The following is a 20,283-nucleotide window of genomic DNA, read 5'->3' on the forward strand; positions in this document are numbered from 1 at the left end:
GTGATCTATTGAGTCTCTTCTACTTCTGTCAGAAACCTTATCTTGCTTAAAAAGAGGTAGTAAATGGTGTGGAGGACTGTCACCCAGAAAGCTTTGGACCTATGTCAAAAGGAGATTAACAGTATGAACTAAACTAAACTAAACCTTAGGTTTGTATACCGCGCCATCTCCGCAAGCGCAGAGCTCGGTACGGTTTACAGAGTTAAGAGGAAAGGAACTACAACGAGGGGATATAGGAGAGGGACTAAGGAGATAGAGAGGGACAGGATACTGGAGAACGGGAGGTGATTAGATTTTTGAAAAGAGCCAAGTTTTCAAGTGTTTGCGGAAGGATTGGAAGGAGCTTGAATTTCTGAGCGGGGATGAGAGATTGTTCCAGAAATAAAGGAAGGGAGCAAACTGCCACTGCCAGAAGCATTTATTAGTGGCAAAAGAAACAGGGGAATAATTTGAGCAGTAATGACCACTACAGCTAATTCCATAGTTTTCAGTGTTGGATATCCTCTGTGGTTGAGTGTTCTCTGGGCCTTATAACAGGGTCTGGTACCAACAGAGCTGACACATGCTATGGCACATTCTTGCCTTCAGTAGGCTGCATATTTCTGTGGTTCTTATGCTTTGATGGTCTTGATGCCAGCTTGGCTTCTATTTCAGTGCAAAATAGATCTGTGGGTTTGAAGATTGTTACCTGATTATTCTTGATGAAATATGTCAGCCTAGCTATTACTACCATTCAGCATTTTTAGTTGCCATTACTTATGTCAGCGAAGGCCTATGGGAAATTATATCAATCTGACTCTGGCATGGGAATGCAGATAGACCCTGAGGGCAGGGAGACGGTTTTAAGTAGCCCTGATTGATATGTTTTAAGTATCCCTGATATGTTTCAAGTAGCCCTGATTGAATCATGACTAGCTAAAAGGTGTTAATGTCTGTTTAAGAGGGTGCTTAGGACAATGGGTCCAGGTGCACAGATCAAGAAGATAGGCTGCTTGAATGGGACAAAGAAGCCAGAGACTAATCCCATCTTCCATGCCTGCAAGTATCACACCCTCCTTTATCAATTAAATTAACCATTGTTTCAAACAGTTTACAAATTCTAAACAGAAAGATACTGGGACATACAATAGTTTCTATACACAGAATAATATTCCAAGCTATAAAAGCCTCCTCTCTGCAAAACACATCTATCTATCTATTTCTTGGCTCTTGGCACTCTGGTCCTCTCTTCTATCTCTTGAGCTCTCTCTTTCTCTGTCCATCTTTCTCTTTATCTATGGAACACGAAGCATTACCCCCATCCCCCTTTTCTCTCTCTCTCTGCCTTTCCCTGAAACTTCACACTTCCTTCTGGACTCTGTAAGGCAGGGAAACTGCTTTGCTCTCTACTTAATTGTAATGCTTAATTATTGTAATGCCTATGAATTCTACTTTTCTGTAAGACTATTTCTATAATATATTCTTTATGCAATCACCTCTTTGATTCTACTTCCTGGTGAGTCTTCAGTGAGGGAACTGAACCTGGGACCGGGCGTTTGTCAGGGCGCCTCTCAAGTGACCCCACCAACCATATATTGTGGGGGCCACTAACAAACCTGACAAAATGCTTGTGCACATGGATGACAAAAGTCCAGGCACTTTAGGCCACTGGTGTTTTTTAAATTGCCAAAAAGTCATTGATGCAAAATTAAAAAAAACAACAAAGAAAGAGGAGACTGCTTTAAAGTCTGTCAATGAGTAAAAAAAATTATGGTATCAATGGATAATGCTGCAAGGGTTCCTGAAGAGGGTATGATATAACAACATCAAAATATGAATCTAAAAAGACAAAAAAAGAGCAAACTAGAAATAAGAAAGGAAAACATTAACACATGCTGGGATAGATATTCTTGTTGAAACAGTTTACTTTACAGTAGTAAGCCATTCTGAAAAATTAAAAAAAATAAAATAAAGTCAACATAACAGTAGGACTGAAGTGTATTGAGGGTATGTGACTGCAAGGGAAATGCCTAATTAAGTTTAAAAAAAATCTAGAATTGGCATCTGACAGTGCCTTACTGAACTGATATTAAGTTGTTCAGGTCAAATAATTTTTCTTGGTTGAGGCACTGGTCTTTGACCTGAGGACCGCCGCGTGAGCGGATTGCTGGGCAGGATGGACCACCGGCCTGACCCAGCAGCGGCAATTCTTATGTTCAAACCTTGTACATGTGCTCAACGCTCAATATGTAATTATGAACAGCACAACTACACCTTTACAAACACAGCATAGCTACAATCGTCATGCGGGATATCTTCAGAAGCCTCAGTGGTTACAAAAACATTGTTTGGGTTAACTACTCATGAAACGCATATTTATGAAAAATCTTTCACAATAATCCATATTCAAAGAGGTACTTAGAAAGTCTCTCTTATTAGAGACGGGACAGATAGCCTGACATGGTTTTGCTCATGTTGTATCAAAGCCTGATCCCAACACTCTGCAGCATACAGATAAGAGATTTAGGGCGCTTTTCAGAATGTTGGGACCAGCATTTGATACAGCGTGAACAAAACATGGTCCATGTCAGGCTATCTCGCCCAAGTCTCTAAAGCACAGTTACTTACCGTAACAGGTGTTATCCAGGGACAGCAGGCAGATATTCTTGACTGATGGGTGACGGCACCGACGGAGCCCCGGTACAGACAATTTTAGAGTGATTGCACTCTAAGAACTTAGAAAGTTCTGGTAGGCCGCACCGCGCACGCGCGAGTGCCTTCCCGCCCGACAGAGGCGCGCGGTCCCCAGTTAGGATAAGCCAGCTAAGAAGCCAACCCGGGGAGGTGGGAGAGATGCAAGAATATCTGCCTGCTGTCCCTGGATAACACCTGTTACGGTAAGTAACTGTGCTTTATCCCAGGACAAGCAGGCAGCATATTCTTGACTGATGGGTGACCTCCAAGCTAACAAAAAGAGGGATGGAGGGAAGGTTGGCCATTAGGAAAATAAATTTTGCAAAACAGACTGGCCGAAGTGTCCATCCCGTCTGGAGAATGCATCCAGACAATAATGAGATGTAAAAGTATGAACTGAGGACCAAGTAGCAGCCTTGCAGATTTCCTCAATAGGAGTGGAACGGAGGAAAGCTACAGATGCTGCCATTGCTCGGACTCTATGGGCCGTGACAGAACCTTCCAGTGTCAGTCCGGTCTGAGCATAACAGAATGAAATGCACGCTGCCAGCCAATTAGACAACGTACGTTTAGAAACAGGACGTCCCAATTTATTCGGATCAAAGGACAGAAAGAGTTGGGGAACTGATCTGTGGGGTTTCGTACGCTCTAGATAGAAAGCTAGAGCCCTCTTACAATCCAAAGTATGCAGAGCCTGTTCCCCAGAATGAGAATGAGGTTTCGGAAAGAAGACAGGCAGAACAATGGATTGGTTGAGATGGAATTCAGAGACAACCTTAGGGAGAAACTTTGGATGTGTACGCAGAACCACCTTGTCATGATGAAAGACCGTAAAAGGTGGATCTGCAACTAGTGCATGTAGCTCACTGACCCTCCTGGCAGAGGTAAGAGCAATAAGGAAAAGTACCTTCCAAGTGAGAAACTTGAAAGGAGTGGTAGCCAAAGGTTCAAATGGAGGCTTCATTAAGGCGGAAAGAACCAGATTGAGATCCCAGATAACAGGAGGGGCTTTAAGAGGTGGTTTCACATTGAAAAGACCCCGCATGAACCTGGACACCAGGGGATGAGCTGAGAGAAGTTTTCCATGGACCGGCTCATGAAAAGCAGCAATGGCACTGAGGTGGACTCTGATGGAAGAAGACTTAAGGCCAGAGTCAGACAAAGAAAGCAAATAATCCAACAATGTCTCCACTGCCAGGGAAGTGGGATCAAGATGATGAAGAAGACACCAGGAAGAAAATCGTGTCCACTTCTGATGGTAACATTGCAGAGTGGCTGGTTTCCTGGAGGCATCTAGAATGGACCGAACAGGCTAAGACAAAAGAGTATCATGAGAGGTCAGCCCGAGAGATACCAAGCTGTCAGGTGCAGAGACTGGAGGTTGGGATGTAGAAGGGTCTCCTGATGCTGTGTAAGCAGAGAAGGAAACAGAGGAAGAAGAAAAGGTTCCCTGGAACTGAGTTGAAGTAGAAGGGAGAACCAATGTTGCCTGGGCCACCTCGGAGCAATCAGAATCATGGTGGCTCGTTCCCTCTTGAGCTTGAACAAAGTTCTCAACATGAGAGGCAGAGGAGGGAAAGCGTACAGGAACAGATTTGACCAGTCGAGGAGAAATGCATCCGCTGCCAGACGGTGAGGAGAGTAGAGTCTGGAGCAGAATAGGGGCAGCTGGTGATTGTGAGGAGCTGCAAAGAGGTCTATCTGAGGAGTGCCCCATTGAGCGAAGATAGACTGTAGAGTGAAAGGATCGAGTGTCCACTCGTGAGGCTGGAGAATTCTGCTGAGCTTGTCCGCTAAGGAATTCTGTTCTCCCTGAATGTAGATAGCTTTCAGGAATAGATGGTGATTTATGGCCCAAGTCCAGATCTTCTGGGCTTCCTGGCACAAGAGGCGAGAGACCGTCCCCCCTTGCTTGTTGATGTAGTACATCGCAACTTGATTGTCTGTGCACAGCAGGAGGACTTGAGGAAAGAGAAGATGTTGGAAGGCCTTGAGGGCATAAAACATCGCTCTGAGTTCCAGGAAATTGATGTGATGCTTCTTTTCCTGGGCTGTCCAAAGACCTTGAGTTTGGAACTCGTTCAAATGAGCTCCCCATGCATAAGGAGAGGCGTTGGTGGTGATGACTAGTTGATGAGGAGGTAGATGGAACAGAAGACCTCTGGATAGATTTGAGGATACCAACCACCATTGTAGAGAGTGACGAAGAGATGATGTCACAGATATGTGTCGTGAGCAAGGATCCGTCGCTTGGGACCACTGAGTAGCAAGGGTCCATTGAGGAGTGCGCAGGTGAAGACGTGCAAGGGGTGTGACATGGACTGTGGATGCCATGTGACCCAAGAGTATCATCATTTGCTTGGCCGAGATGGAATGTTGTGGAAGCATCTGCTGGCATAGAGACTGAAGAGTCTGAAGACGGATGGATGGCAGGAATGCTCTCATGAGGAGTGTGTCCAGTATCGCTCCAATGAATTGAAGTCTTTGAGTGGGGATGAGATGAGACTTGGGTAGATTGATCTCGAATCCCAGTATTTGTAGAAACAGGATGGTTTGGTTGGTGGCCAGGAGTACTGCTTGAGTGGATGTGGCCTTGATTAACCAGTCGTCCAGGTAAGGGAATACCTGAAGGTGGTGAGAGCGTAGAAATGCAGCTACCACAATAAGACATTTGGTGAACACCCTTGGAGAGGAGGCAAGACCGAAGGGCAGCACCTTGTATTGGTAATGACAATGATTGATCATGAAGCGTAGATACCGTCTGGAGGTTATATTGATCGGTATGTGAGTGTATGCCTCTTTGAGATCGAGGGAGCATAGCCAGTCGTCTTGATTGAGAAGAGGATAAAGAATGGCTAGAGAAAGCATCTTGAATTTTTCCTTTACCAGATGTTTGTTGAGATCGCGAAGATCTAGAATTGGTCTGAGATCTCCCGTTTTTTTGGGAACTAGAAAATAACGGGAGTAGAATCCCTGCCCCTTTTGATCTAGAGGAACTTCTTCTATAGCGTTCAGAAGGAGGAGGGATTGAACTTCTTGAATAAGGAGGGCAGATTGAGGACTGTTCAAAGCAGACTCTTTTGGCAGGTTTTGGGGCGGAAGAGTCTTAAAGTTGAGAGAGTAGCCGTGGCGGATGATGTTGAGGACCCATTGGTCCGAAGTAATAAGTTCCCATCGGCTGAGGAACAGAGAAAGACGACCTCCTATAGGTTGAGGCAGGAGAACAGATATAGGAGTACTGGCTATACTTTGGAGAATTAAGTCAAAAGGGCTGTGTCTTCTGCTGTGGAGGTGGCTTCACAGGTTGCTGCTGTTGTTGTTGTCTGGGAGGCTGACGTTGTTGCTGCCGTTGACGCCTGGGTTGCTGAGCAGCTGCTGGTAATGGGCGAGCTGTGAAGCGGCGTTGATAGGCCGATTGCTGCCTAAAAGGCCTTGCTGGAGGAGGCTTTTTCTTATTTTTAAGCAGGGTATCCCAGCGTGTCTCATGAGTAGAGAGCTTTTGAGTGGTCGAGTCCATGGATTCCCCAAAGAGCTCATCCCCTAGGCACGGGGCGTTGGCTAACCGATCTTGATGGAACGGGGTCGGACATCTCGGCACCGAACAGTAATCGCTGTTGTATTTGGCGATTTTTCAATGTTCGTTTTTTAAGTGTGGCACAGCGGGTGCAGGTGGAGGCCTGATGCTCAGGACCCAAACACTGTAGGCACCAGCAGTGTTCCCGCTAAGCTGCGCTGGGGTGCGCTGACGCACAAAATATTACCTCGCAGCGCACAAGTTTCTCGTCACAGCGCACACAGTGTAGAGCACAGTTCTTCAACCGCCGGTCCGCAAACAAAATCTTGCCGGTCCGCGAAGGATTCGGTCCCCGCCACAACGAAAGGCCGGCGTCAGCTGACTTGCAACTTCCTGTTGCAGTCGCTGTGCCGGGACTCCTGCCTTCGCCGGGACTCCTGCCTTCCACCGCGTTTGCCTCCTGCCTTGTCTCCGCACCTCCAGACCAGCAGCGGCAGCTGTGTATGCTTTTAACTTCGGCACAGAGCTGCCCCTAATCAATAGTTTAGCGCGGTTTCATAAGGCAGCCTCGGGGCCTTTGCTAGGCCGGCCCACATCGCATCATCGAAGCGGGCCGGCTATCAAAGGCCCCGAGGCTGCCTCATGAAACCGCGCTAAACTATTGATTAGGGGCAGCTCTGTGCCGAAGTTAAAAGCATACAGAGCTGCCGCTGCTGGTCTGAACTCTTGGGCCGCTGAAGGAGGGCAAAAAGCAGCTGTCCCTTCCTCTCGCCTTTACAGGTTCCTTTTTTCCACCTTTTTTTTTTTCCTTCAAACGGCAACGGGCCCCAGCATCGACATCAATCAAGTAAGTTCCACTGTCAATCAAGCGGTTCTGCTCGGCCAAAGCTTCCCCTGTGACATGAGCCACCCTCAGGGGAAAGAAAGTGACCCACAAAGGTGAGGGGAAGGGGGGCAGATGATGGAAGTTGGGGGGGGGAGAGAGAGAGAGAGAGAAGGGGCAGATGATGGAAGGGAGGAGATGAGAGAGAGAGAGAAGGGGACAGATGATGGAAGTGAGAAGAAGGGAGAGAGAGCAGAAGGCAGATGGATGTCAGTTGAGAAGGGAGAGCAGATGCTGAATGGAAGTGGGGAAAGAACACATACTGGATGGAAGGAGGAGATAAATAAAGGGGGAAGAAAATAGTAAGATAATGGAGGGGTGAGGGAAAGGGGTGACAAGCTGTGTGTAGACACAGTGAAAAGAGGGAAACGGGACTAAATAGTAAGAAAGAATTTAATTTAGATGGAGGCAGAAAATAGAGAAGGAAGACCAGAGAAGAAAAGGGAAGAGAGAGCAGAGAATGATCAGATCTGAGTGGAGGAAATGAGAAGAGAGATATGCTAAAAACCACAGGGGGGAGGGAAGGATAGAGATGCCAGACCATGAGGGGAACAGAAGGAAGATGATGGATGCTAGACCAAATTGGGGGGTGGGGGGGGGGGGCAGGAGGAGAGATGGCAGGGAAAGACAGACAGTGAATGGAAGGGGCAGATGCTGGACTGAAGAGACAGAGAAGGTTATCATGCTGCTGTACCGGGCCATGGTACGCCCTCACCTGGAGTACTGCGTCCAGCACTGGTACTTTAAGAAGGACACGGTACTACTCGAAAGGATCCAGAGAAGAGCAACTAAAATGGTTAAGGGGCTGGAGGAGTTGCCGTACAGCGAAAGATTAGAGAAACTGGGCCTCTTCTCCCTTGAGCAGAGGAGATTGAGAGGGGACATGATAGAAACATTCAAGGTACTGAAGGGAATAGACTTAGTAGCTAAGGCAGGGAGAACGAGAGGGCACTCTCTAAAGTTGAAAGGGGATAGATTCCATACAAACGTAAGGAAGTTCTGTGGTAGAAAGCAACATATTTATTTGGCTCATAACTTGCTGGCGCCCGATATTTTTAGCTCACAGTGAAAAAAGTTTGCTCACAACACCCGCCCGCTTAGAGGGAACACTGGGCACCAGTTGTGTGGGTCCGTGAGAGATATAGGCCGAGCACACCGCTGGCACTTTTTAAACCCTGGCTGAGGGGGCATGAAAGTAAAAACGGCTTCAGCCAAATCGAAGGCCGAGGCCTCGATGGTGGCAGAAGGCCCCGCCGGGGAAAAACCAAAAATGACGTAAAAAAATTAAAGTTTTTTTTTTTTTTTTTACAAAAGTTAAAGAAAAGAAAAAAGGCAATAGAGCCAAAAAGGTTTACGCGAGCGGGAAGGCAAGTTAGAAAAATTTCAACAGCCGTTGAAAAACGCGTCTTCTTAGCTCCGCGGAAACTAAGAAACTGGGGACCGCGCGCCTCTGTCGGGCGGGAAGGCACTCGCGCGTGCGCGGTGCGGCCTACCAGAACTTTCTAAGTTCTTAGAGTGCAATCACTCTAAAATTGTCCGTACCGGGGCTCCGTCGGTGCCGTCACCCATCAGTCAAGAATATGCTGCCTGCTTGTCCTGGGATAATAAGAGATACACTTTCTCAAGCTAAGTACCTTTTTGGATATGGATTATAGTGAAAGATTTTTTCAAAAATATGTGTTTCATGAGTATTTAACCAAACAATATTTGAAGCCTATGAAAAGTTAGGTGAATCACGAACAGAATGGCTCGTGTGAATCTGGTCACCACAAGGCTTCTGAAGATTATATCCTGCATGAAGATTGTAGCTGTGCTGTTTGTAAAGGTGTAGCTGTGCTGGTTAGTGAACTGATAGACTGGGGTAGGCAATTTCGGTCCTCGAGAGCCGGAGCCAGGTCAGGTTTTCAGGATATCCACAAAAAATATGCATGAGATAGATTTGCATCTCAAGGAGGCAGTGCATGCAAATCCATCTCATACATATTCATTGTGGAGATCCTGAAAACCTGACCTGGTTCCGGCTCTCGAGGACCGGAATTGCCTACCCCTGCGATAGACACTATTAGGTGCCAATTATGAGCAACTGAATTTCCCAATTGCTAGAACTGCTGCTGCAGTGCACTTTAAAATTAAAGTATCAACAACCAAATAAAGAAAAATGCAATCATTACAGAGCATTAGTTCATACCCTTCTTTCTTCTGCCTGCTTCAGTCAGCCTTTTGCACAGGTTCTTTTCAATCTGTAGTGACTGCTGAACTTGCTTTTCTTCACAAAGATAATGCTCCTGCAAATTCATTTCACTCTGAAGTCTGTAAAAATTGTTAGAACAAGGATAGCTTAGTTTAGAACAGAATTTCTCAACTTCTTTGAGCCAAGTACCCCCTAAGCCTAACAAATAACAGATGAGTACCCTGCCCAAGTTCCACCCCAGACCCATAAGAACATAAGAAATACCGCTGCTGGGTCAGACCAGTGCAGTGTTCTCCCCAGAATTTTTTTCAGCCGGGTGGCATGAAAAAGTAGCCAGGTGGGGCGGCGAAATTTGGTGGTTAGAATAGGGTCATTAAATCCAGTAACGTACCTAGTATATGACAGCCAGTGCTAATAATTTTTAACAACCCTATCCTCTATATAAAAAAAGTTATTTTTAGTAATAATCCATGAGTCACATAACAAGGGTACACCTAGGACAAGGCAGCATCTTAAACACTGCAGTGAGCACTAGAACACCAACACACGCACTGTAAAACTAAACAAACCAGATCCTGTACAGTCGATGCTAACAGAAAACCATGTCCTTTTCATACACACAAAACACAGATACACCCTCGCCCAATATGGAATAATCACAAACTAAAAATAAAAATATGTAGACAAAAGTTAAACTGAACCACCAAGAAACCAGACTCTGCATATAATGCAACACCACAGAAACAGTTACACTTGTCCCCTAATACTGTGCAAAATATAAAGACAGTAAATGTAAATCTGAAAAAACTGATACATAACAATCACCACTTTACAAATTAACAAATAAAAATAAAACATAAATTGAAGATAAGAATATACCATTTTATTGGGCTAATCAATTTTTCAATTAACTTTCAGAGGCCATAGCCTCCTTCTTCAGGTCAATATAGTATACTGCTGTTATATTATTGTTCTAACCTGAGAGGGTTTTGGTCTCTAAAAGTTAGTAAAAAATGTATTAAAATAAGTCCAGTAAAAAGATTATCTTATTTTCTGTTTCTAAAAGCTTTATCAATATAACTACAATACTATTTTATTCTAAAGCAACAAAACATCTTTTGTCATTTCTGCTTTAATCATCTTGTTTCACTCTCTTCTTTCTAGCCAGCATCTGTCTTCTCTCTGTCTTCCATGCAGCATCAGCCCTTTCCATCCACTGTCCGCCCTCTCCCTGTTCCATATGGTATTTTCCCTCTTTCTATGCTCCTTCCATAAACTGTCTGCCCTGTGCCCCGTCTCTCCTTTGTACATGATTGATTTCAGCTCTGCCACCTCTCCATTTTTCTCTCTCTGTCACCACCTCCTCTGGCATCTCTCGTCTCCTTTTTTTCCTTCCCACCCCTTGGTCTGGCATCTCTTTCTCCTTCCCTTCCCTGATTCCCTGGCATCTCTCTCCTTTTCTTCCATCTTCCCTCCCCCTCCATACCCTGGCATCTCCTTTCATTCCTTCCTTTCCCATCCTCCCTATCTTCCTTCTCCCTCCAGTTGTGTGCAGCAATTCTCACCACCCTCTGCTCCCTTTCCTCCTTCTGTCACCCCATCCCCGGTCATGAACTTCTTCGGGCAGCAGCAGCATTCACAATTCGTTGCTGTTGCCGGCTTCGGGCCTTCTCTGTTGGATTCTATCTTCATGGAAACAGGAATTAGGCAGGACCCAGCAGAGAGGAAGGCCTGAAGCTGGCAACAGCAGCGAATTGTAAACACTGCCCAAAGAAGTTAATGACGCTAGGCCTTGGAGCAACCAGAGCAGCCCACTTCTCCCCCCCCCCACTCCGCTGACCCTCCTATCTCTCCCTTCCATGCGAACCCCACCGTGAGATGACCAACAAACCTCCCTCCAGCAGCATTGGCAGCCACAGCAATCTAAACAGTTATAGCTATAATACCAAGAAAATTGCTTCATTAATCAAAAATAATAGCAAATTTTAAGAAAAATGGAGCTTTGTAATCAGTGACTTTGAGGGACCCCAGGAAGGGCTTTCAAATTTTTTTAAAAAAAATTATTTTCTGATCAAGTACAATCAAATTCATGGGGAAAACTTCAATTCAGTTTTTCCAACTTTAGATTTTTCTGAACAGCCTTTGAAAGTAGACATGGAAGATTGGCTCAGCCTTCTGGACAGGACAATGTGGTGGTGACACTTCTCTCACTCACCGTTTGTTGTTTTGTGGGAGGAAGGCCCAGCTGTGAAAAGGAGGAGCAGGAAAAAGGGAGTGGGGGCTCTGAAAATGACAATGAGTGACAGTAAAGGAGAGGTAAAAGACTGCTCAGTTTGGCTCTTCTGAGCTGCCCCCCCCCCAGCTGAAATAACTACCAAGAAAACAGCAGAGCACTAGTACAAACAAGGGGGCTTGCAAGAATTTCCATTAAGATGGCAATTCGTTAGTGCACTTTTCAAACAAATTATTTATAGCAGTACAGCCACTCTGCTCACACGTTTATTTTGAAATTCAGCTGGTTATAAGTAATAAAAACCCCATATACACCCCCAACAATCCCACGGTGCCTGATACCTTCTCATTCTGGCCATTTTCTAACCCCACTCTCGCGCTTCCCGTGCACCTGCGTTGTAGAAGCGATTGAGCACGCCGGTCTCGCAAAAGTCCAGTTTGTTGAAGTGCAGCGGCTCCAGGGCGGTTGCCACACTCTCGCACACCTCCAGCCGGCACTGCAGCGCCACCGCTGGGCTCGCCTCATTGATTACATAAGGCCACCATTGTCCTCCTGCTGCTGCTGCCTGCGCCAGTAAAGTGCTGGCTGTGGTAACCACAGCCGATGACCCCTCACTGCACCCCTTGATAAAAACTAAGGAGCGATGTAGAGAAGTGTTGCCGGGTCCTGCCTTCGCGGAAACAGAAAGTAGGCAGGACCCAGCAGCAAGAGCAGCAGATTGTAAGTTTCCCACCTTAGCCCGTAGCGAACTCATGCTCTAGGGCTCTAATGTGTGTGTGCTGGTTTCCCTTCTCTTCCCTCTCCCCGCCCCGGGCATAACTTCCGGTTTCGAAGAGAAGGGAAGCTGGCACACACACTTTAGAGCCCCGGAGCATGAGTTCGCTACGGGCTAAGGCCTGAAATCTCCAAGCCGGTTGTTTGTTTTTTTTTTAATGTAGAGCAGCGGCGGCAGCAGAATTTGCGATCGGATGACAGCCGGGCAGTCATCTAAATTAGCTGGGCGGAGCGCCCGGCTAAAAGGCCCTAGGGAGAACACTGCAGTAGTCTATTGTGGCTCCTAGGTCAAAGACCAGCGCCCTAACCGAGACCAGCCCTACCTGCGTACGTTCCAGTTCCGCAGGAACTCGTCTAACTTTGTCTTGAATCCCTGGAGGGTGTTTTCCCCTACGACAGCCTCCGGAAGAGCATTCCAGTTTTCCACCAATCTCTGGGTGAAAAAGAACTTCCTTACGTTTGTACGGAATCTATCCCCATTTAACTTTAGAGAGTGCCCTCTCGTTCTCCCCACCTTGGAGAGGGTGAACAACCTGTCTTTATCTACTAAGTTTATTCCCTTCATTATCTTGAAGGTTTCAATCATGACTGCTCTCAGTCCCGCCCAAGCTCCACCCCTGACCCCACCCCCATAATAATAGTACTAATTGTAACGCAATTTCTTCCTTCCATTGTTTATATACACACAGAGGAAGTCTACTAGTAAACAGAAAGAGTGGAGAGCTATGTATGTTAACGCACACAGCCTAGGGAATAAATTTCTAGAACTAGAAACAGAAATAATTAATGCAGACCTAGACGTAGTAGCAATATCCGAAACATGGTTCACAGACTCTCATGGGTGGAATATAACTATACCAGGATACAACCTGCTTCGACAAGACAGAGAAGGTAAGTTAGGAGGAGGGGTAGCACTTTATATCAAAGAGAATATCAAGACAACCAGGATCACAGAAGTCAAGTATACTGGGGAATCCATCTGGGTAAACCTGGCCAGAGGCGGAGAAAAATGCCTGTACCTTGGTGTGGTATACAGACCTCCAAGACAATCGGAGGACAAGGATGCAGAATTAATTGAAGACATTGAGAATATCACCTTACGGGGGGACGTTGTTCTGTTAGGAGACTTCAACATGCCTGATGTAGACTGGAACACACTCTCAGCGACAACTTATGATAGCAGGAGGATATTAACGTCCATGAAGGGAGTACGGCTCAAACAAATGGTACTAGAACCCACTAGGGCCCAGGCCATCCTGGACCTGGTACTTACGAACGGGGAAAGCGTCTCGGGGGTCTCGGTGGGAGAAACGCTAGCCACCAGTGACCATAACATGGTATGGTTTAACCTTAAGAAAAGCTTCCCTAGGTCACAAACAAAAACAAGGGTACTCAATTTCCGGGGCACCGACTTCGCACGCATGGGAAATTTCGTCCATCAGACGCTCCAGGTTCAAGAAGTAACTGATAATGTGGAAGCTATGTGGTCAACCTTGAAATTGACCCTTCATGAGGCAACTAAACGCTACATTAAATCAGTAACCAAACAACAAAGAAAAAAGAAACCCCAATGGTTCACTGATGAGGTCTCGTACCTCGTCAAAGAGAAGAAAAAAGCATTTCTCTCATACAAACGCACCGGGGAAAAAGAAGCAAACATTGAATACAGGACAAAGTCTGCAGCGGTCAAAACAGCAGTCAGGGAGGCCAAACTTCAAATGGAAGAAACTCTAGCGAAGAACATTAAGAAAGGGGACAACTCCTTCTTCAGATACATTAGCGACAGGAAAAAGAACGCAAACGGGATAGTACGCCTTAGAACGCCAGAAGGGAACTATGTGGAAACAGATTCCGATAAGGCCAAACTACTAAATGATTACTTCTGTTCAGTCTTTACATGCGAGGCACCAGGGCACGGGCCACGTCTGGAAGCAAAGCAAAGCATGGAAGACCCATTTCAGAATTTTGAGTTCACACCAGCTGATGTTTACAGAGAACTGTCAAGACTCAAGGTGAACAAAGCCATGGGACCGGACAATTTGCACCCAAGAGTGCTCAGAGAGCTATGCGATGTTCTGGCAAAACCGTTAGCCATGCTCTTCAATCTCTTCCTAAGTACGGGGAGAGTCCCCCTGGACTGTAAAACAGCCAACGTTGTTCCTCTGCACAAAAAGGGTTGCAGAGCAGAGGCTGCGAATTACAGACCAGTAAGTCTCACATCAATAGTGTGTAAACTCATGGAAACTTTACTTAAAGGTAAATTGGACACGATATTGGATGAGGGAAATCTGAGGGACCCCTGACAACATGGATTCACTAGGGGCAGGTCATGCCAATCCAATCTTATCAGCTTCTTTGACTGGGTGACAGGAAAGTTAGACTCGGGAGAGTCTCTGGACGTGGTGTACTTGGATTTCAGTAAAGCTTTTGACAGTGTCACGCACCGTAGACTATTAAACAAGATGAAATCGATGGGGTTAGGTGAGAAACTAACTGCATGGGTCAATGATTGGCTGAGTGGAAGACTTCAGAGGGTGGTGGTCAACGGCACCCTCTCTGAGACATCGGAGGTGACTAGCGGAGTGCCGCAAGGATCAGTCCTGGGACCATCTCTTTTCAACATATTCATAAGGGACTTGACCCTGGGGCTTCAGGGTAAAGTAGCACTGTTCGCCGACGACGCCAAACTGTGTAATATAGTAAGTGAAAGCAGTCTCAAGGGTAGTATGACGCAGGATCTGATCATATTGGAAAACTGGTCCTCAACATGGCAGCTGGGCTTCAATGCTAAGAAGTGTAAGGTCATGCATCTCGGCAGCAGAAATCCATACAGAACATACACCTTGAATGGAGAAGCACTAGCTAGGACTTCAGAAGAACGGGACTTGGGAGTAATCATCAATGCAGATATGAAGGCTGCCAAACAAGTAGAGAAGGCCTCATCCAAGGCAAGGCAAATGATGGGATGTATCAAGAGAAGCTTCGTCGGCCGCAAGCCTGAAGTCATAATGCCACTTTACAGAACCATGGTGAGACCTCATCTGGAGTACTGTGTGCAATTCTGGAGGCCACATTACCGTAAAGATGTGCTTCGAGCCGAGTCGGTCCAGCGGTTGGCCACTAGAATGGTCTCCGGACTCAAGGGTCTCTCATACGAAGAAAGACTGGGCAAATTGCAGTTCTATACTCTAGAGGAGCGCAGGGAAAGGGGTGACATGATTGAGACATTTAAATACGTCACAGGACGTGTCGAGGTGGAAGACGACATCTTCTTTCCCAAAGGACCCTCGGTCACAAGGGGGCACCCGCTCAAACTCAGAGGAGGGAAATTTAATGGTGACACCAGGAAGTACTTCTTCACAGAAAGGGTGGTGGATCACTGGAACAAACTTCTGGTGCAGGTGATCAAGGCCACCAGCGTGCTCGACTTTAAGAATAAATGGGACATCCACGTGGGATCCCTACGAGGGTCGAGCTAAGGAACTAAGTCATCAGCACTCAGACTTAATGGGGTGGGTCAGTAGAGTGGGCAGACTTGATGGGCTGTAGCCCTTTTCTGCCGTCATCTTTCTATGTTTCTATCTACTAAAATGGTATGTGGTCTTCATCATAAGGGGTATGGGGACAGACTTAAAGATTTCAATCTGTATATTTTGGAGGAAAGGCGGGAGAGAGGAGATATGATAGAGATGTTTAAATACCTACAAAATGTAAATGTGTGTGAGTCGAATCTTTTTCATTTGAAAGGAAACTCTACAATGAGAGGGCATAGGATGAAGTTAAGAGGTGATAGGCTCCAAAGTAATATAAGGAAATACTTTTTTACAGAAAGGGTGGTAGATGCCTGGAACAGTCTACCAGAAGAGGTGGTAGAGACAGAGACTGTGTCTGAATTCAAAAGGGCCTGGGATAGGCTTGTGGGATCTCTTGGAGAGAAAAAGAGATAATGGTTACTGCAGATGGGCAGACTAGATGGGCCATTTGGCCTTTATCTGCCATGGTGTTTCTATGTATTAATATATAATGGTAACCACACAATTTAAAAAAATACAAAGCACACTATATGCACAGAAAATGTTAATTATCATTTATATTCGGGGGAGAGGAGTTTCAAAGAGGTCAAGGCAGATGACTTTAAAATCTGAAATCAGTAACAACTATAGAAAAATAGACAAATATAGAGCAAAATATAGACAGCTGATATAAATTCACAAAACTGACACATTTTGATCACTAAGTTAAGAACATAAGAAAAGCCTTCGCCGGATCAGACCTAGGTCCATCTAGTCCGGCGATCCGCACACGCGGAGGCCCAGTTAGGTGCTCCTTATTGAAGACCCGGATTTCCCTTATCCCCTGATGTGATTTGCAAGAAGGTGTGAATCCAACTTGCGCTTGAAACCCAGAAGTAGTCTCTGCCACAACCTCCTCCGGGAGAGCATTCCAAGCACCCACCACTCGTTGTGTGAAATAGAACTTTCCTACATTTGTCCTGAACCTGCTGCTGCTCAGTTTCAGGCTATGATCTCTTGTCCGTGTCACATCTGAAAATGTCAGTAAAGCTGCTTCCTGGTCAATTTTATCAAATCCTTTTAATATTTTAAAAGTTTCTATCAAATCTCCTCGCAGTCTTCTCTTTTCGAGGGTGAACAGTCCCAGTTTTCTGAGGCTTTCTTTGTAGCTCATATTCTCCATACCTCTGACAAGTTTCGTGGCTCGCCTCTGCACATTCTCCAGCAGAGTTATATCCTTCTTAAGGTATGGGGACCAGTGTTGGACAAAGTATTCTAAGTGTGGTCTGACCATTGCTCTGTAAAGTGGCATTATGACGTCTTCCGATCTACTCATGATCCCCTTCTTAATCATTCCCAACATCCTGTTTGCTTTCCTTGCCGCCGCCGCACATTGAGCCGATGGTTTTAGGGTTCTATCTATCAGTATCCCCAAATCCCTTTCTTGTTCGCATTTGGCTAATGTCACACCCAATATCCTATATTCATGTTCTTTGTTTTTCTTTCCCAGATGCATTACCTTGCATTTGTCAGCGTTAAAATTCATCTGCCACTTTATCGCCCACTTTTCCAGCTGGTTCAGATCCTTCTGAAGATCCTCACAGTCCCTTTGAGAGCCAACTACCCGACATAGCTTTGTATCATCTGCAAACTTGATTATATTGCATGTTGTCTCCTCTTCCAGGTCATTTATAAAAATATTGAATAAGATGGGCCCAAGAACAGAGCCCTGGGGCACGCCGCTAGTCACCCTCTCCCAGTCCGAGAATTTCCCATTTATGCTTACTCTCTGCCTTCTGTTCTCCAACCATTTGCCGATCCATCTGTGCACTTCTCCTCCTATTCCATGACTTAGTAATTTACTCATAAACCTTGCGTGCGGGACCTTGTCAAATGCTTTCTGGAAGTCCAAGTAAATTATTTTTCCTACCTTTGTTGTCTGGTGATTTCATGAGTTTCTGGGTTGTCAGCTGAGGAAGAGGGTTAGAAGTGACTCAGGTGATGTGTTTGCCTCTCAATTAACAAGTCCCACCAGGCTTCCTTCAAATAATCATGATATGGACTCAGAGGATTTTTTAGTGAAACTTTGGCCAGAGAAACCAGGGATGGCGTTCCACTGGTATAGGCGATGCTCAAAGCCAGGGAAAGCCTGATGCTAACATTCTGTCTCAGCTAGAAGGGATAGGACCCTCACCCAAAAATAAAAAGAATGATAGTGTTTTGAGGGGAGGGGGGGATATGTGACAGAGAAGCCCCTGTCACGGGTTCAAAACCTGCTTTAAACCCTGCCACTAAAGAAAACGGCAGGGCAGAACAGAGAAGGGATAGCAGAGAAGAACAGAATACCCATTCCAAGCCACTAAACCCATTTTATAAATCATCTGTTAATTCTCTAGCTAAACCTCTGGTCAGGTAATCTGACACAGCAAGGGTTAAGGAAAGAATAAATCAAGGCCAGCTGAGAACACCTACAAACAATCAGGAACTTGGAGGGAAGGACGTTCCTCACAGAACAAGGAACTGAAGGCTAGAAGCCTTACTGCCTTCTGCTAAGAAACCTCCGGTCCCACAGCACCCCCATGCTGACAAAACTCTGCTTCCTAAGCAGAGGCTAATTGAAAGGGAAAAGCTTCATGAGCAAGGCTGGCCTAATGCTATTCCAGAGTGGTCCTCCAAAGAGCGCTAATATTTGCGCCTGGGGCGAGAGCTGGGTTGCCAGCGCTAGGCTTACCCCTGGCCCCGTCACACTCTGGATGATGTATTGGGTCAATTTAACAAACTAAACAGTAGCAAATCACCTGGACTGGATTGTATATATATATATATATATACACCAGGATTGAAAAATGAACTTGCAGAGCTATTGTTAGTAAATTATAATTTATCTCTAAAATCCAGCATAGAAACGAAGACTAGAGGGTGGTCAACATCAAGCCAATTTTTAAAAGGGTTCCAGAGGTGATCAAGGAAATTATATACCAGTGAGTCTGACGTCGGTGCAGGGCAAAATGGTAGAGACTGTTATAAAGATCAACATGATAGAACATATACATAAGCATATTATTGTAAGCTCTTTCGAGCAGGGACTATTTTCTTACTCTTTGTGACTTTGTTAAGCGCTGCATGTATCTGGTAGTGCTATAGAAATAATTAATAGTAGTATTAATGAGAGAAAGCCAACATGGATTTAGTCAAGGGAAACCTTGATTCACTAATCTACTGCATTTTTTTAAAGGGGCAAACGAACATGGGGACAAAGATGAGTCAGTTGATATTGGATTTTCAAAAGGCATTTGACATAGTACCTTATAGGACGCACCCCCTTTTTTAAAACACTTTTTAAGAAAAAAAATACTTATGCGCGTGTACAGTGCCCCCTCCCCTGTCAGGCTCTGCACCCAACCCCCTCCCTGCCAGGCACTACTCAAAACCCCCTCCTGCCAGGCACTACTCAAAACCCCCTTCCCTCCCAGGCTTTCCACCCTGTACCCCTCCCTGCCTTGTCTGTCTGTCTTACCTCCTCTGCCGCTGGAATCCCTGGTGGTCCAAAGATGCAGACGTCAGGAGCAAGCTTTCCGCACTCCTGCCCCGCTGCTAACCCGGTCGGTCAGTGGCTGCCATGAGATCGGGTTTTTCAGCTGCTGAGCAGCACCGAGCAGGAGTGCGCTTTGGCGCTCCTGCTCAGTGTTGAGCGGCTTCATGACTGGCTCCAGCAAATTCTTATGAAGAACTTTCCATGAAGTTCACTGTGGCTCAGGCAACAGAACAGGAATATTATTTTTATCTGAAGATTCTGCACTATCACTATTACCCATAAGAGCCCTAGAGGGGCATAATCAAAAGAAATGTCTAAGTCCGATTCGGACTTAAGGTGCTAGATGCCCAAAACTGGCAGTGGTAAAATGTCCATTCTTCAAAAATACGTCTAGAATTTTTTTCCCCGAAAATCATCTAGCTGAACATCCAGGCCATAGATTGTCCAGAACGCCAGTACGTCTTATCTTTATACAACATTTTCAACCATAAATTTGTCTAAGTCCCAAATGCCCAAAATAAGGCCATTTGGATGTGGAAGGGGCCAGTGGGGAACCTTACAAGGCACTGCTGTGAACTTCACAAAAAGGGAGCTACATAAATATCTCACTAGAACTCCCTTATAGGATGTGGTGAGCCTCCCAAAACACTCCCAAAACCCACTATATCCACCTGTCTACAACTCCAATAGCCATTATGGCTGCAGGTGGAAACTATATGGCAGTACAGTAGGTTTGTTTTTTTGTTATTTTCTTTTATTTTTTTTTTTTGGGGGGGGTTGCTCACATTTTCTACCATGAATGTAGTGGTTAGAGTGGCTTATGGGCCTAGATCTTCCTCCCTATGGTTCACTATCCCACCCCCCCCAGACTAGATACCTCTGTGCAGCTCCACTAGGCTTTTCTATGGCAAGCGCTGATGTTCCGGAAACAGGTATCTCCATCTTTATTCTGATATTTGTGGCAGTGG

At 45.7% G+C, this 20,283-nt stretch overlaps 1 protein-coding gene across 5 annotated transcripts in view; it reads right to left on the bottom strand.

The window, feature by feature from the left end:
- Positions 1-20,283, bottom strand: part of LOC117367981 (CDK5 regulatory subunit-associated protein 2-like) — a 372,935-nt gene that overhangs the window by 102,764 nt on the left and 249,888 nt on the right. For all 5 annotated transcript variants that reach the window (XM_033961149.1, XM_033961147.1, XM_033961146.1 and 2 more), the window contains one exon: positions 9,259-9,380. In XM_033961149.1, the coding sequence (XP_033817040.1) occupies positions 9,259-9,380 (122 nt within the window). The remainder of the gene's footprint in view (positions 1-9,258; positions 9,381-20,283) is intronic.

This window comes from Geotrypetes seraphini, chromosome 10, assembly GCF_902459505.1.
Source record: "Geotrypetes seraphini chromosome 10, aGeoSer1.1, whole genome shotgun sequence".
In the NCBI taxonomy this organism is placed as follows: Eukaryota; Metazoa; Chordata; class Amphibia; order Gymnophiona; family Dermophiidae; genus Geotrypetes; species Geotrypetes seraphini.